Source organism: Mirounga angustirostris, unplaced genomic scaffold (assembly GCF_029215605.1).
Source record: "Mirounga angustirostris isolate CCGP_5_RB_7025 unplaced genomic scaffold, mMirAng1.0.hap1 SCAF_14, whole genome shotgun sequence".
Lineage (NCBI taxonomy): Eukaryota > Metazoa > Chordata > Mammalia > Carnivora > Phocidae > Mirounga > Mirounga angustirostris.
The window spans coordinates 81,076,152-81,094,058 of NW_026991722.1; the positions used below are offsets into that span (position 1 = coordinate 81,076,152).

General features: G+C 36.4%; 1 protein-coding gene across 4 annotated transcripts in view; it reads right to left on the bottom strand.

Annotated features, from left to right (window-relative positions):
* TAOK3 (TAO kinase 3) overlaps positions 1–17,907 on the bottom strand; it is a 192,069-nt gene that overhangs the window by 86,743 nt on the left and 87,419 nt on the right. For all 4 annotated transcript variants that reach the window (XR_008507082.2, XR_010407425.1, XR_010407424.1 and 1 more), the window contains exons 3-6: positions 12,097–12,306; positions 4,305–4,376; positions 3,804–3,905; positions 70–115 (exon numbers count right to left, since the gene is read on the bottom strand). Coding sequence is in view for 1 of the 4 variants with exons in the window: in XM_045887540.3 (XP_045743496.1) it covers positions 70–115; positions 3,804–3,905; positions 4,305–4,376; positions 12,097–12,216 (340 nt within the window). In the remaining 3 variants the exon portion in view is untranslated. The remainder of the gene's footprint in view (positions 1–69; positions 116–3,803; positions 3,906–4,304; positions 4,377–12,096; positions 12,307–17,907) is intronic.

The following is a 17,907-nucleotide window of genomic DNA, read 5'->3' on the forward strand; positions in this document are numbered from 1 at the left end:
AATATAGGAGTAGATACTATTCTGGTCAAGGCAGAACATAAAGGAGGGGGATAGTGCTTTTATTCTTACCTTCTAACAAATCAGAGGCTGAGCCTAAGCAATATTCCATCACCAACTGTAATAGATTAAAATAATAACCAGAATAATGACAGTTAATAAGAAACTGCTAAAACCAACTTAAGTAACCAAGGAACTAAGAATGCTAGGAGAGTAAGTATTCTTTTTTTTAATGATTTTCTTTATTTATTTGAGAGAGCGAGAGAGAGAGAGAGCATGTGCGAGTGAGAAAGAGAACATGAGCAGGGTGGAGGGACAGAGAGGGAGAAGCAGACTCTGCAGAGCAGGGAGCCCGATGCAGGACTCAATCCCAGTACCCTGGGATCATGATGTGAGCCGAAGGCAGATGCTTCACCAAGTGAGCCACCCAGGTGCCCTGAGAGTAAGTATTCTGACCTACTTGACCTGGATTAAATTTTGGTCATGTGACACTAATTGATTTTTTGTAACTTTTATCATATGGTTTTATTTCCTCCTTGGAACTGGAATGTTCTAAGACTATAAGGGCAGGGAGCCTGATGTGGGACTCAAACCCAGGACTCTGGGATCATGACCTGAGCCGAAGGCAGATGCTTAACCAACTGAGCCACCCAGGCGTCCCATATATTATATTATTATGTATAACAGAGTTATATATTCACATCTAAACTATTAAATTCATTATATATTTATATATGTAATTAAATATATAACTATATATGTTAAAATTATTCCATTACCAGAATAATTTAAAACATAAGAAACACAGAAGTTTAAAGTTTTGAAATTTTATTATAGTTTTCTGCTTGACATTAAAATAAGCAAATTCAGAAACATTAATTTTATTTACGTATGAATAGAAGTATAATTGACATATAATATTATGTTGATTTCAGGTACACTTCATAGTGATTCAACAATTATCCATTATGAAATGCTCACCAACCTAAGCGTAGTTACCATCTGTCACCATACGAAGTTATTACAGTATTACTGACTATATCCCTATGCTGTACTTTTCATCTTTGTTATTTTATAACTGGAAGTTTGCACCTCTTAATTCCCTTTACCTATTTCATCCATTCCCCTACCCCTGTCCCATCTGGCAACTAACAGTTTGTTCTATGTGTTTATGAGTCTGTTCCTGGTTTTTTGTTTGTTCATTTGTTTTTTTTGGATTCCACATGTAAGTGAAATCATATGGTATTTGTCTTTCTCTGTCCAACTTATTTCACTTAGCATAATACCCTCTAGGTCAATCCATGTTGTCGCAAATGACAAAATTTCATTCTTTTTTATGGCTGAGTAATATTACATTGTATATGTACACCACATCTTTATCCATTCATCTATCAGTATCACTGAGGCTGCTTCCATACTTTGACTATTATAAATATGTTGCAATAAACATAGGGGTACATATATCTTTTCTAATGTGCACTTTTGTTTCCTTTGGGTAAATACCAAGTAGTGGAATTACTAGATTGTATGGTATTTCTATTCTTAATTTTTTGAGGAAACTCCATACAGTGGCTGCACCAATTTACATTCCCACCAACAATGCACAAGGATTCCCTTTTCTCCACATCCTTGCCAACAGTTGTTTTTTCTTGTCTTTTTGGTACTAGACATTCTAACTGGTGTGACGTATAATTTTATTTCTTATTGTGAAATGAGAGATTCCACATTAAATCAATACCATAATAAACATTAGCCTTTTATGTGCACTATTTTTTCCGCTTTATTGAGGTATAATTGACAAATACTCCTTCTTTATTTTTTTTTTTAAAGATTTATTTATTTATTTGACAGAGAGAGAGACAGCAAGAGAGGGAACACAAGCAGTGAAGTGGGAGAAGGAGAAGCAGGCTTCCCACGGAGCAGGGAGCCTGATGCGGGACTCGATCCCAGGACCCTGGGATCATGACCTGAGCCAAAGGCAGAAGCTTAACGACTGAGCCAGCCAGGCATCCCAATTTACTTAGTTGTTTAAGAAATGTTTCCATCAAAATTGGTTAAAGAAGGAGTGTTTGGGGCGCTGGGTGGCTCAGTCATTAAGCGTCTGCCTTTGGCTCAGATCATGATCCCAGCGTCCTGGGATCGAGCCCCGCATTGGGTTCCTTGCTCAGCAGGGAGCCTGCTTCTTCCTCTGCCTGCCGCTCCCCCTGCTTGTGAGCTCGCTCTCTCTGGCAAGGAAATAAATAAAATCATAAAAAAAAACCCTAAGTAAATTAATATGCACATATAACTTCCTTTAACTGAGTATATGGAATATGAACATAGAACTTTAAAACCAAATGGAGAGAATATGGTTCTAGGACAGTTATGGTTATATTTTTAAAATTTTTATGTTAATGTATATTTTGATCATTTTATCTTTTCCCTATTATTCCATAACACAAGGACACCTGAGCTGTGGCTAGTTGTTTGCTCCTGACATTAACAGCTCTAGTTGCTCTACCTTTTTTTTTTTTAAATAGAGTTATTTATTTACTTGAGACAGAGAGAGACTGAGCCAACGTGGGGGGAGGAGGGCAGAGGGAGAGGGAGAGAGAAACTCAAGCCTCCATGCTTAAAATCCCTTTCTTGACTCATTTAAGATGGCTGAGATTGCCAGAGAACTGATGTCCAGATAATGAAATACTCCTCTGATTAATTTCTTCTGCTCAGAACAGAAGCAACGACTCTATCTATCTTAAAAGCTGCTTGAAAAGAACTGTTTATGTTTAAGTATATTGTTTGATAGTCTATCTGGGAACAAAAATTCCATTCCCTAACTGGAGATCACTTGTACATGGTAACTTCTCAATAAATGACAGTTAGATTGGACTCTAAATTGGAACGTAAGGTCTGATAAAGTACAAAGTATATAGCATTTTCATGTACTAAACAGTAGCTAACCTAAACAAAGAAACACAATCATGTAAAAATATACTAAAAAGATAGAGTAGAACAAAAGACTTTTTTGAGGTAGGACTGGGGGCAGAGGGAGAGGAAGAGAGAGAATCCCAAGCAGGCTCCACACCCAGCAAAGAGTACGACATAGGGCTCAATCTCACAACCCTGAAATCATGACCTGAGCTGAAATCAAGAGTCAGACACTAACCCAACTGAGCCACCCAGACACCCAAGACTGTTTCATTTTAATCACATGTTAGGCCCTGTCTGATAAAACGTAGACCACGATGGTAATACTAAGCATAATCCCGAATTTTGGGGGAATTTGAGTGGGGGGTGAGAAATTACAACAGTAAAAATTCTAGGATGACAATAAAAGGATCTGCCTTTTACTTTTGCAAATAAATCATAAAATGGTACTAACTTTTCACTATCTGTTAATTGTTTATAGAATAAAATTTCCCATAGGCTAGATATCATATTTAATCTTATAGAATGTATACCATATGGCACACTCCGAGGTATTAACAAATGTTAAATACTGATAACAAAAGTCAAATGGGTCAGAAATGGGACTGATAATTTTACAGATCAAAGAGATAACAGAGGGGCGCCTGGGTGGCTCAGGACATGACCCCAGGGTCCTGGGATCGAGCCCCACATCAGGCTCCCTGCTCGGCGGAAAGCCTGCTTCTCCCTCTCCCACTCCCCTTGCTTGTGTTCCTGCTCTTGCTAGCTCTCTCTCTGTCAAATAAATAAATAAAATCTTTAAAAAAATAAAATTAAATAAAAAAAACAAAGAGATAACAGAAAAAAGAGAAAAAAAAATTTAATTGGAAATAAATGATAATACAGGTCCTTTGACTTACCCAAGCAGTGTGCTCTTTCAAGTAGCAACCCTTATACTCAATGGTATTAGGATGCTTTAATTGTCGTAGAAATTTGACTTCCTTGAGAATATCTTGCCATTTCTATTGAAGTAATAAAGAAAATGGTATAATTTTTTAGGCTGGAAATAGTATTTTACTATCAAGTATACCTATATAGTATTCTTTTCATTATTTTAAATGGACAAAGTAAAAGTTTAATAAATGAAGAAGCCGTTTAAACTTGTGTTATTTCTTTAATTTTAGTACATGTAAATGTAAATCTATGATATATGATAAAATATATGATAAATCTATTATACTAACTTATGTTCTATTCCACAAATTAGTTGATTGAGGTAGAATATTAAGAATATTTATTATATACACCCAAAAAGGAATAAAAAAAGAACTATGATAAATGTTTAAAGAACTTGGTTTCTACCATCAATTTCATACTAACTGGTTTATATCAGTTTAGGTATACAACTGTCTTTAACATACCTCATGTGTCTGCTTCCCACTGTAGGACATTTTCTTAACTGCCACCACCTCATTGGTGTGAGCATTTGTGGCCTGTGTTGAGACAGCAGAAGAAAAAATAAATAAAAGAGAATGATGTTTCAGCCACTTTAACTTAAATATTCGACTAGAGACTTTAAATAACATTCTCACACTTTACTATCATAGTTTAAAGATGCTGCAACTTCTGATAGGCTAGATAGACATTCTCTCCCCCCCCCACTGTAAAGTACAGCTTCTTTAGATCCCTATCCATATACATGCAAAGACTATAATATTAAAAAGGATTAGGGTTTAAAAATTATATATACAATCAAACAAAAACAAGTCAAATTTCCAAAACATCCATACTGGCTTCACCATATAAAATGTCCATCGATGGAGAACCAGTTAGATAATGTGGTACAATCACATGATGAAATAAACAGTAAAAGTATGAGATAATATATATGAATATACAGAAATATGGAAAGATGTAAAAAAAGCTGCATATTATCTTACTTTTGCAAAATAATATTAGTGTGAGTGTATGTGTAGAAAGAATATGAGAGAATTTATAGCAGCATATATATCAGTGATAATCCCTGGAGCAGTGTTGTCCAACAGAACTTGCTGTCTTGATGGAAATGCTTTATATCTACATTGTATATGATAGCATGTGAAATGTGGCTACAGTGACTGAGGAAATGGAGTTTACATTTTAATTAATTTAAATCTAAATTGTGGCTACTGCATTGAACAATGCAGCAGAAGGTAAGATTAATTTTAAGAGGGACTTTCACTTCCAAGGGGACTTATGTTTTATAGTAAGAATGTATTACATATATACTTACAAACATGTGTGTGTCTTCATCTATAAAGACTGCCTTGTCTCATAATTATCTCTATATAGCGTTTCCATACCCCAAATACAATTCAGTGAAAGCACACATGAAAATAACAAATAACTCAAGTAATAGTCTTCCTCCAGATTTTCTTAAGAGATCTAAAACTAGATAATTTTCTAAAAATTTTTGGAAAAATAAATAGAAGACATTAAAAGATTATCTAATTTTGGCTTCTTCTAATAACAGAGCTTTGCATCAGTGCCGTACTCCTGATGGCAGTAAGCTATTTTGATTCTATGATATTATTATTGTAAACCAGTAAAGCTATAGCAGTGGTTCTGAGGTAAAAGATTGGAATTCACTCACTGATAAAATCAGGTCACCAATTTTAGAGAAAAATGTAGAATCACGTTCTTAAAAACACTTAAAGAAGCTCCTCAGATAAAACAGTGAATTTCTTTCTAATTAAAAAAAATTTTTAATTTTTTTCTAATTAAAAAATGTTTAAGTTAAAAAATGAACAACTTATTGATATAAAAATTCAGCCAGAGTCTTACTGAATGACAAAATGCTGAACAAATGAACACTGAAAAAAAAATTTTTTTAATTATTTTTTAAAGATTTTTATTTATTTATTGAGAGAGATAATGACAGAGAGCATGAGAGGGGGGACAGTCAGAGGGAGAAGTAGACTCCCCACTGTGCAGGGAGCCCGATGCGGGAATCGATCCCGGGACTCCAGGATCATGACCTGAGCCTAAGGCAGTCGCTTAAACAACTGACCCACCCAGGCACCCTTTTATTTTTTTTTAAAGATTTTTATTTATGAAAAAAAACTTTTTTTATAAGCACTAAAGAAAGGCAAAAGTACCTATTATAAAAAATAAGGTATCCCACTAGTCAGAGTTTTCACATCAGCAGGCCTCTACAAAGGCATTTTTTAGATATTTTGTTCATTTAGAAGGTACAGATGGACTTTTGTTAAAAATAAAAATCTCTCATTTTGCTGGCTTTTAAAAATTTAACTCTAAGACTGCTTATATGACAGCAACAAAGACAAGTTGATGTGAATTCAGTATTACAATAAAGGTTAGAGTGATTGTATCTGAAAAGCGGGTATTTTGGGGGTGAATCTATGTATTGTGCAGGTTAAACAGACTGGGAAAGGTTTAGGAAATGCTCAAGCAATGAGGAATTTTAACTTGTAATGGTATTTTTTAAAAAACAAATCCTTAACCTTTATAAAAAGAAAAAAAAAGACCCACACAAATGGAATCAGATGGCATTGTCTAATTGCTTATTAAGGTTATTTATAATCAATGCTTATTTGGAAACAGAGACTTGAAAAAAGTTACCCTAGGATAAAAATATATTTCTTGGGGCACTTAGGTGGTTCAGTTAAGTGTCCGATTCTTGATTTCGGGTCAGGTCATGATCTCAGAGTCTTGAGATCGAGCCTGTGTCTTGCTCTGTGCTCAGCAGGGAGTCTGCTTGAGATTCTCTCTCTCCCTCTTCTCTCCCTCTCTCTCCCTCTTCTCTCTCTGCCCCTCCCCCCGCACATGCTCTCTCTCTAAAAATAAATAAATTTTCAAAAACTATATATATAATAAATGTAATATATATATATTTCTTTACATTTACAGAGTAATTATTACTTAGGACTTGGTAAGTATATTTCCTTACAAAACCTGCCTACTGGAGCACAGACTCAATATTTGAAAAACATTTTCACGATGATTTTTCTTAGATGTGAAAATTTTTTTTTAAGATTTTATTTATTTATTTGAGAGAGAGAGAATGAGAGACAGAGAGCATGAGAGGGAGGAGGGTCAGAGGGAGAAGCAGACTCCCTGCTGAGCAGGGACCCTGATGCGGGACTCGATCCAGGGACTCCAGGATCATGCCCTGAGCCGAAGGCAGTCGCTTAACCAACTGAGCCACCCAGGCGCCCCCTCAGATGTGAAATTTATTTTTTAAGTTTTAATTTAAATTCCAGTTAGTTAACATACAGTGTAATATTAGTTTCAGGTATACAATTTACATCACCTAGTGCTTATCACAAGGGTGCTCCTTAATCCCCATCACCTGTTTCACCTGTCCCCTCCCCCTTCCCCTCTGGTAACCATCAGTCTGTTCTCTAAAGTTAAGAGTTGGTTTAGAGTAAAAAAAAAATTTTTTTTTTTTAAAGATTTTTATTTATTTATTTGTCAGTGGGGTGGAGCACAAGCAGAAGGAGTGGCAGGCAGAGGGAGAGGGAGAAGCAGGCTCCCTGCTGAGCAAGGAGCCTGACGTGGGACTCGATCCCAGGACCCCGGGATCATGACCTGAGCTGAAGGCAGATGCTTAGCCGACTGAGCCACCCAGGCATCCCCCCCCCCCCAAAAAAAATTTCTTTTTAAGATTTTTATTTATTTATTTGACAGAGAAAGACACAGTGAGAGAGGGAACACAAGCAGGGGAGTGGGAGAGGGAGAAGCAGGCTTCCTGCGGAGCAGGGAGCCCGATGTGGGGCTCGATCCCAGGACCCTCAGATCATGACCAGAGCCGAAGGCAGACACTTAACGAATGAGCCACCCAGGTGCCCCTAGATGTAAAACTTTTAATGCAATTTTATACTGGTTAAAATTCAGAACTGAAACTTAAAAAAAATCAATGTTTTAAGCAGAAAAAGGAAACTATCAGTGGGGGCTCAGCTTTCCAGTACTTCAAACAATATTATGATTACAACCTCTACACATGTCAAGTGTTATTCTTGAAACTTACATTCATATTTAACATTTCCAAGTGTCTTAATAATCTCAGTAACTTTAAGCAAGATCACTGATTCAAAAAATATTTAGAGTACTATGTGTTTCTGACATTTTCTCAACCATTTCCAGCTACATTTAGATTACTGTCCACTTGTTGCTAATTTATAGAGAAATATAAAAATTAAAAATAAGCTTTTCTTTTTGCCTTAGTTATTAAGTCTCAACTAAAAGGTAATAATTATACCCAGAAGGACAGAATTAAATTATTAGCCTTAGGTGGATTATAGAAGATATGTGAAGTTCAACAAGGCAACACTACAAACGTAGAAACTTCATAGTTGTGTTTAAATGAATAAAAAAATGAACATGCTCGGTCCTTTTTTATTTTCCTTTCATACAGAGTTTCTTACTATCTCATTTGTTAATGCTGCTAATTTCTGAATCACTTATGTAAATCCAAACACACAAAGGTATTTCATCAATAGCTTCCGTTTTTTTCTAAATATACTCTCAGCTGATTGAGTCTATGAGAGCTTGCTTTAAACATATTTCCTGGCATCATTAGTGTAAAAGCTAGACAAAAGTCTAACAGAATTACAGTGTTTAGGTATAAAAATGTTGGTTGCTAGAATCTGGTCTGAATGGCTTGCTAGTATGACTAGGATTCATGAAAAGTACTAATTAGCAGTACCCCAAGTTCTCTGAGTTCTTTATAATTTACTCATTCATTCAACGAATACTTATTAGGTATTCAAAAAGTGTCAGTTATTGGGCTAAGAATTGTGAGTAAATATGCCCAGTATCTATCTCTTGTTACAGACAGTAACAAAAATATCATAACCAACAAATGTAAAATTGCAATTATGACAGGTGCTATAAAGAAGAGTATGTGTTACTCTGAGAAACAAAAATGGGGGGATGGGCAGGTCAGGCAAGGCTTCCCTGAAGAAATGAGGCTTCAGCTGAGAGCAAAAAGAGGAACAGGAGTTAAGAAGGTGAAGGTAAAAGGGGAAACATTCCAGAAAGAACAGTTTATGCAAAAATCCTATGATGATGGTCAGAAGAAAGCTATCATAGTATAGCTAGGGCAATGAGAGCGAGAGGGAATATAGCTTCGTTACGACCAGGGACACATTGTGGAAGACGTTGTAGGCTGGCTACAGTAAGGGTTTTGATCAGATTTACTTCTTTTTTCCCCAAGCTCACTGTCGTGTGGACAACAGACTAAAGAGACACCACAGTGGATACACAAAGATGGCTTAGGAGGCTATTGCAGTTGTCCAAGAAAGAGATGACAGTCTTCTTGGTTATCATGGTATAAGTAACAAGAGGAAGAATCTATTAATAGTGAGGGAGGAACTACACATAAATATTACTGTGGCCAATGAGAAATCCATTCTCAGGTATTACCTGTGTGACCATTATAGATAAAAGGTTAAAGCTTTTCTAGGTTTTACAGTAAAGTGTAAGTTAATTCCCCTTTAATCTGTTTTTTAGTGCCTTACGGGTTTATATGGGCCTGTACTACTCGTATAGGAAATACTATATAGTTAATGATTACATTTTCAAAGCCACCCAGATATCCTTATGATTTTTCTAGTCTATCATATCAACAAATAACATATATTTAGTGCCTACTGTAAACAGGACATTGGGCTAACCTTTAGAGTTGTAAAGAGATATTAGAAAGAGTCCTCATTTTTTTTTTTTAAGATTTTATTTATTTATTTGAGAGAGAGAGAATGAGAGAGAGCACATGAGAGGGGGGAGGGTCAGAGGGAGAAGCAGACTCTCTGCCGAGCAGAGAGCCCGATGCGGGACTCGATCCCGGGACTCCAGGATCATGACCTGAGCCGAAGGCAGTCGCTTAACCAACTGAGCCACCCAGGCGCCCTAAGAGTCCTCATTTTCAAAAGGCATATACTCTAGTTAAATAGACAGGACTTAGCCCAAATAGCAAATAAATTGCTAGGTCTCCTGCAGCCTACTACAAATGACCTACAAAGTAGGTCTCATTTTGTCCTTAGTCCAAAGGCTTCTAAGTTTCAAAACATGCTTGGTTTACTGTAATCAAAAGGAGAATTTTGAGAGGGGCCTAGCTGCTTTTTATTTACTTATTTTTTTAAATTTAAATTCAATTTAGTTAACATATAGTGTATTATTAGTTTCAGGGGTAGAATTTAGTGATTCATCAGTTGCATATAACACCCAGTGCTCATTATATCTAGCTGCTTTTTAAAATACAAAAGTCAGATAGAGATTGGAACTACCCTCTGACTCTGGCCAAAAGAGATTCTGAGAGGATGAATGAGTTATAAATAGAAAGAAAGAAAAGATGACTGAGGAAAGTATCTTGGAGCAAAACAAGTAGATCACAAACAAATATATACAGAATGTTTCAATTTTTAGAAAGTTCAAAACCAGGCAAAACAAAATTATATTGTTAGGGGTGCAGAAGAAAGTGGGTTATGTATAAAGAAAAACTAGAAAATAATCACCATAAAATTCAAAATAGACTTAAGAGGGGCTTCAGAGGTGCTGGCAATATTCTATTTCTTGGCCTGGCTGGTGTTTATAAAAGGATTTACCTCTTAACTGTTCTTTAAATTACATATCAAAATATATGGGTATATATTTATGCACACTTCTGTATGTACATTTATAATTTAAAAATCCTCTTTAAAAAAAGCATCTCTGGGGTGCCTGGCTGGCTCATGCTGATAGAGCATGTGACTCTTGATCTCAGGGTTGTGAGTTTGAGCCCTAAGTTGGGGGCAGAGATTACTAAAAAAAATATAAATAAATAAACTTAAGGGAAAAAAGCATCCCTGTGAATGAGGAAGCAGGACTTTGATTGGGCTTTAAATACTATTCTAAGCCCAAAGACTAACATAGCAGTGTTGACTAGAAAATTAGCACACTTTTCAGCCATGGACGGTCACTTAATGATAAAATGTACTTGAGTGGAAGCTAAATGTTAAATGGGGGCAAAGGAGAAGTGGTAGTGCTGAGCACAGACATAAAGGCATGAGAAAGAGTTCAGGGGAAACCCAGGCTGAAGATTTGGCTAGAAACAAAAATGCAATTAATAAAATCTTATTTGGAAGGACAACTGAAGATAAGCCCTACCCAGATGCCAAGACATAAAGGATCACTTAAAAGTCAAACGCTATTTGATTAAGAAAAAAAACTATTCAATAACAGGTTTAGAGGAGAAATAAGTAATAAGCAGTACTTAAATATCACTTGCTTTCATGGACTAGGTCTCTTAAGTATTTGTGATTTTGATGAGGCGAACTTCTAAGGTTATAGAAATAAATTAAAACTACATTTTCTATAATGAATTGGTGAATGAGCTATGGTAACATTTCAGTCACTTCTCATTCTTCTTATCAGAAGATAACCACAGTCTTAAGAATTCAAACTGACTCTAGGGGGCTAAGCATTATACCCTTTAACCTAAAATATTGAATTGACATGAATGTTACTAAAAATCTTTGTTGGTCCACCTGTCTGAGTAGCTATCTGTTCATACATCCATCTGTCCATCATTTATTGATTTCCTACTATTACCAGACATTATACAGGTTACTGGGGATATAGCAATGGATAAGATAGGCATAACCCCTGCCCTCATGGCATTTATGTAGGGGAGGAACATACATGAGTCAAAAAATCTCACACATAATTATTTAATTACAACCATGATAAATGCAACAACATATAAGCACAGGGTGCTATGAGGTCATAAAGAAAGACTTAATTTAGTGCTGGACAGTTGAACAGGAAAGGACACCTTGTGGACGTAACACTTAAGCTGAAATCTGTAGGGTTAGCAGGAGTTAGGCAGGGATGGGGATGCAAGAGGTAGAATTTTCTAGGTGGGAGGAATAGCATATATAAAGGCCCTGAGGCAGAGAAGAGCTTGGCATATAGAGGAAATGCATAGGGCCAAAATTGAAGTTTATAACATTTTTTGGACTACCTTGATAGTAGAGTCAGGTGACAGAGATTCCACTGACTTTAATAATGCCTAGAATTCTAGGACTACCTTTTCAGCAATGAGTATTTGCCTCTAGTGTAGACATTTAATTTATAGAATAAACACTAAAAGCAAGTATATTTTACAAGTAATCGAATGTGTAGAATTCAAACTCCCCTAATTTAATCTCTCTCAACAATTCTAAAATTACTTACAAAATAAACTGCTCCAAAACTTCCATGTCCAATTTCATGCAAATCAATAAAAAGTTCTTCAGGATCATCTTTGTAGAAGAGATCAGCAATCTCTGGGTCCTTTGGCACCCCTTTACGCATGATGTCCAGTATATGCAAATGTTTTGCTTTTGATATCCCAGTCAGCCTTATCTCTCATTTACAAATATTTTGGGGGTAAGTTTTTAGTACCTGTAAAAAAATAAGGTTTGACATTAACTTATTTCTAAAACATCTTGGTTGGTGGCAATACAAATTAATATTAAAAAGCACCTTGGTCTTACAACTTCATAATAAAAAGACAAATAACCCAAAAGAAAAATGGGCAAAGGATCTGAATAAACATTTCACCAAAGATACACAAGTGGCCATTAACACATGAAAAGATGCTCCACATTATTAGTAATTAGAGAAATAAACATTAAAACCACAGTAATATATCATTTTATATCCACTAGGATAACTACTATCAAAAAGTCAAATACTATTGGTAAGGATGTGGAGAAAGCAGAACCCTCCAAAACTGCTGGTGGGAATATAAAGTGGTGCACCATTTTGGGAAACAGATTGGCAGTTCATCAAGAACTTAAAAATCAAGTTACCATTTGACCCAGAAATTCTACTACTTGGTATAAACCCAAGAGGAATAAAAACATATGTCCACACAAATACTTGTATGGATAGATACTGACAGCAGCATGATTCATAGTAGCCAGAGGTGGAAACAACCCAAATGTCCATTTGGTGAATGAATAAACAAAATGTGGTACATCTGTACAATGGAATATTACTCTGGCATAAAAAGGAACGAAGTACCAATATACGCTACAACATGGGCGAAACCTGTAAACATGATGCGAAGTTAAAGAAGCCAGTCACAAAAGACAAAGTATTGAATAATTCCATTTATATAATACACCCAGAATAACTAAATCTATGGAGACAGAAAGCAGGTTATTGGTTGTCTACAGCTGGGGGAAAGAGTTTGGCGGTGATAGCTAAAATGGATGGGCTTTCTTTTTTTTTTTCTTTTTTCTTTATTTTTTCTTTTTAAAGATTTTATTTATTTTTTAGAGAGCGAGCGAGAGAGAAACAGCATGAGAGGGGAGAGGGTCAGAGGGAGAAGCAGGCTCCCCGCTGAGCCGGGAGCCTGATGCGGGACTCGATCCCAGGACCCTGGGATCATGACCTGAGCCGAAGGCAGACGCTTAACCATCTGAGCCACCCAGGCGCCCTGGATGGGCTTTCTTTATAGAGTTATGAAAATGTTCTAAAACTGATTGTGGTGATGGTTGCACAATGGTTAATATACCAAAAACCACTGAATTGTACACTTTAAATGAGTTATATCTCAAAAAATCTGCTTTTAAAAGCAGTTTGGTGGGGCGCCTGGGTGGCTCAGTTGGTTAACCAGCTGCCTTCGGCTCAGGTCATGATCCTGAGGTCCTGGGATTGAGTCCCACCTCAGGCTCCCCCTGCTCTGCAGGGAGCCTGCTTCTCCCTCTCTCTCTGCCTGCCATTCCCCCTGTGTGCTCTCTCTCTGTCAAATAAATAAAATCTTAAAAAAAAAAAGCATTTTGGTCTAATTCATATTGAAATAATAACAGCTAAGGTTTATTAAGCACTATTATGTGTCAGGCAACACTAAGTTCCATATATGTATATATTATTTTCTTTAATCCCTATAGCAGCTTCACAATGTAGGACTTTATTATTTTGATTTTATATAACAAACTAGAACTGGGAGGCAAAACTACTCCCCCATAATCAGGGAGCTAGTATTTGTCAGAACTGGGGCCCAAACCCAGATCTAACTGTAGAGCCCATGCTCTTAATATATAATATATACACATAGAATAGGTAATTAGGTAACAAACTGCTACTATTTGGAGATTATGCCAACATTCACTTAAAGAGGCAGATTATTCTGCTGCTTTACAAAATATTCTGAGTTTAAAGTTTCTATTAATAGAAGGACATTATTTTGACATGCTTATATATTGGTTGTTAATAGTTACATTTAGCTGATATAGATCCTTATTTTTTGAAAAATACTGAAATATTAACTTTCATCTATATTTTTGTATTATAAATATTCCCCCCCGCCATGAGAATCAATCATTCCAACACTGACCATATCACAGGATAATTTGTGTTTCTTCCTTGACCCATCAGATAACTATGCTAGAAATTTAGTTATTGGCCAATAAAATCGTGTTTTTAAAAATGTGAGCCAACAGGCTTCATTCAAGGAGAAGAGAAAAAGAGGATTGTTAATAAAGAAGTATAAGTAGTCAGTGCTAAGAATCATTTTTCTCTTGTGACATGACAGCGTTAGCTATGTATATTACATGGTTAGTCTAGTTAAATCATTAGCATATGTAGGTCAGCAGCCTAACCATCTATCCAGGCAACTCTTTCCTGACTCAACAAATATTTATTGAGTGCCTACTATTTGTCAGGTATGTACTGGGTGTTGGTTGGTCCCAGGTACAATGGGATGTGGTCCCTGTCCTTAAAGGGCTTAGAGTCCGATGTGGGAATAAGCATTACACTATAATGATACAAATAACAAAATGGTTATAAATGATTTTTATGATGAAAAAGCAAAAAATTTAATAGAAGATATAATAGGGTGACCCAGTCTATTTTTTTCTTGGATATGAAAAAGCATGCCTTTTTAGGAAAAAATAAAGTAATTCATTCAATATGGATGTATGGAAGAGTTGGAAGGAGAAAATATAAAGCTGGTGTTAAGCCAAGGAAAATAACACCAGGCCTTTTAGGCCATATTAGGAAATTTGGACTTTATCCTGAGGGTGGTGGGGAGCCATCAAAGGTTTCAAACAGGAAAAAGGGATTCCTCTGCACACTCCACTTGTAATCCTGGGCACTCATCCTGACAATCCATGAATATTGACAACCAAGTATAAAGTCAATGTATTAATACTATTGAAAAAGTGACTTAAATTTAGTTGTCAGTCAAGTGACTAAAAGTACAAAACTAACATTGAAAAAGTGCTATTGTCTTCATTGCTTATGTTTGAGAACAGAAAAGAGAAACAATACATTAAATCAAGGATATGCATTTTCAAGACTATGCCAAAAAAAAAAAAAAAAGCAAATTATGAGAACGTCTTTAGGAAAAACAAAAAGATCTGTGAACTAAATTTATGAGAACTAAAATCTTTTCAATCATCAAAATGTATTCTAGGGGCTCCTGGGTGGCTCAGCTGTTAAACGTCTGCGTTCAGTGCAGGTCATGATCCCAGGGTCCTGGGATCAAGCCCCGCATCAGGCTCTCTGCTCAGTGAAAAGCCTGCTTCTCCCTCTCCCACTCCCCCTGCTTGTGTTCCCTCTCTTGCTGTGTCTCTCTCTGTCAAATAAATAAATAAAATCTCTAAAAAAAATGTATTCTAAACTTTTAAATATTTTGGCTTCAGTGTGAATAAAGCTAAGTACTATGGATAATCATTTGGAAGAATACATATTTCACTATGTCATACTCTAGACTAAAATGATTCTCTAAAGAAATGAATATTTAAATACAAAAAAAATGACACCATAAAAACTTCTTAAATAAATTTCAGGTGAATCTTTAAATACTAAGCAAGACACCAGAGGCAAAAGTCATAAACTAAAATCAGTAAAATTGACTATATGCAATTAATAACTTCTATATCTTAAAAAATACAATGAATGGACTTCTGATTCCAGCCAAGATGGAGTAACAGGGACTGGATTTATTATCTGCCACCAGAAACAACTAACATTACAGGAAGGAAAACAGACCAAAATTCTTCATAAATATAGATGCAAAAACTGATAACAAAATTACAGCATATAAAATCCAATAATATATAAAATGGGTAATACATCATGAGTAGATGGGATTTATCCCAGGAATGCAAGGTTGGTTTAACACTCAAAAATCAAGCAATGTAATTCACCAAATCAACAATCTGAAAAAAAGCCAAATAATCATCTCTAAAGATGTAGAAAATCATCTGACAAAATCCAAAATTCAAACCTGATAAAAATTCTGAGCCAACTCAGAATAGAAGGTAATATCCCCAACCTGTTAAAGGAAATCTATGAAACATTTATAGCTAATATCAAAAGTAATGGTCAAAGACCAAATGATTTCCTCCTAAGATTAGGAATGAAGCAAGGAAGTCTGCTCTCAGCCCTTCTCTTCAACATTGTGCTGGATGGTCTATAAGTGTAATAAGGCAAGAAAAAAATAAAGACATCAAGATTGGAAAGGAGAAGTGAGACTTTTACTGACAAACAACATAACCACCTATGTAGAAAATTCAGTGCAATCTACAAAAAGCTACTAGAATTAATAACTGAGTTAATCAAAGTGGCAGAACACAAGACCAAGATCAATATATAAAACTCAATTATATTTTTATATATGAACAAATGGAAACCAAAACTTCAAAACATCACACTAGCATAAAAGTATGAAATACTTAGGGATAAATCTGACAAAGAATGTGCAAGACCTGTACATTGAGAATTATAAAATAATGTAAGCAACTACTTTCTGCAAGGTAGGAGGTGCAGAGAAGTGAATCTGAGTGATTCTGATATATGGGAAGATAAACCATGGGGGTAGGGAGCCTCCATAAGCCGGCTACCAGAAAGTGATACAGCAGCGGAACACAAAATCAGAACCCTGCTCCAGTGAGGGAGGTCTCACCTGAAAGATGCTCACATTGCTAAGCAGGGGCAGAACTTTAGGTGGGTCAGTGTGGTCTCAGGATCCCCAGGGTCACAGGAAGACCAGGGGTGCCTGACTGAGGCAGAGTTCCCAGCCATTGGAGCAGGGAAGCCAGCTGCAATCAGGGAGCCCAGGAGTGGGCTTTCAGCTCGGGGTTGTCACAAACCATGAACCATGGCACGATCGGGTGACTGCTCCCTGAGCCAGGGCCCAGCAAGTGGCAGTACCAGTGAGACCCCCCTTCCTCCCCAGGAGAGGAGTGGTGAAGGAGTGTTCTGCAGGAGTCTGCAGGGTTTGGAGACTCGAAATGGGGTCGTGTGCCTGAGATAGAAACCCTTGGTCACAGGCAGGGTAAGCATGGAGTGCAGCCGGAGACCGGGGAGACGGGAGTGACTGACTGCTTTTCTCTGGTGGTACACTGAGAAGTTGGGCCCCAAGCTTTAGGCTCTGGGGCTGGAGACTGGGAGGCCACCATTTTTATTCTTATCCTCTAAAGCTGCTCAGAAAGCCTTCAGGGAACAAAAGCCACATAGAGCAAACCAGAACAGATTATTTAGCATGGCCCCCTGGCAAGGGTGGTGCAATTCTGCCTGGGGCAAAGACATTGAGAATCACTGCAACAGGTCCCTCCCCCAGAAGATCAGCAAGAACATCTGGCCAAGACCAAGTTTACTGATCAAAGAGAACTGCAAAACTCCAGTGCTAGGGGAATATAGCACATAGAATTCATGACTTTTTCCCCCATGATTCTTATTCTTTCAATTAGAAAATTTTTTTTTCCTTTTCTTTTCCAATCAATTTTCTATTTTATCAACTCCTTTTTAAAATCTTTTTTTAATTGTCATTTTTACAGTTACATTCTATCCCTTTATTGTATTTAATTTTATTTCTATATATATGTAAGTTTTTCTTTCCTTAAAATTTTGGGATATAGTTTCTTCTAACAGACCGAAACACACCCAAAATCTAGTGTATGGCTCTCTTCTATTCACCTGTCTGATCATATGCTCTTTTTTCTTCTTCTTTGTTTTGTTACAGTCTTAAAATTTTCATCTTTGCAGTTA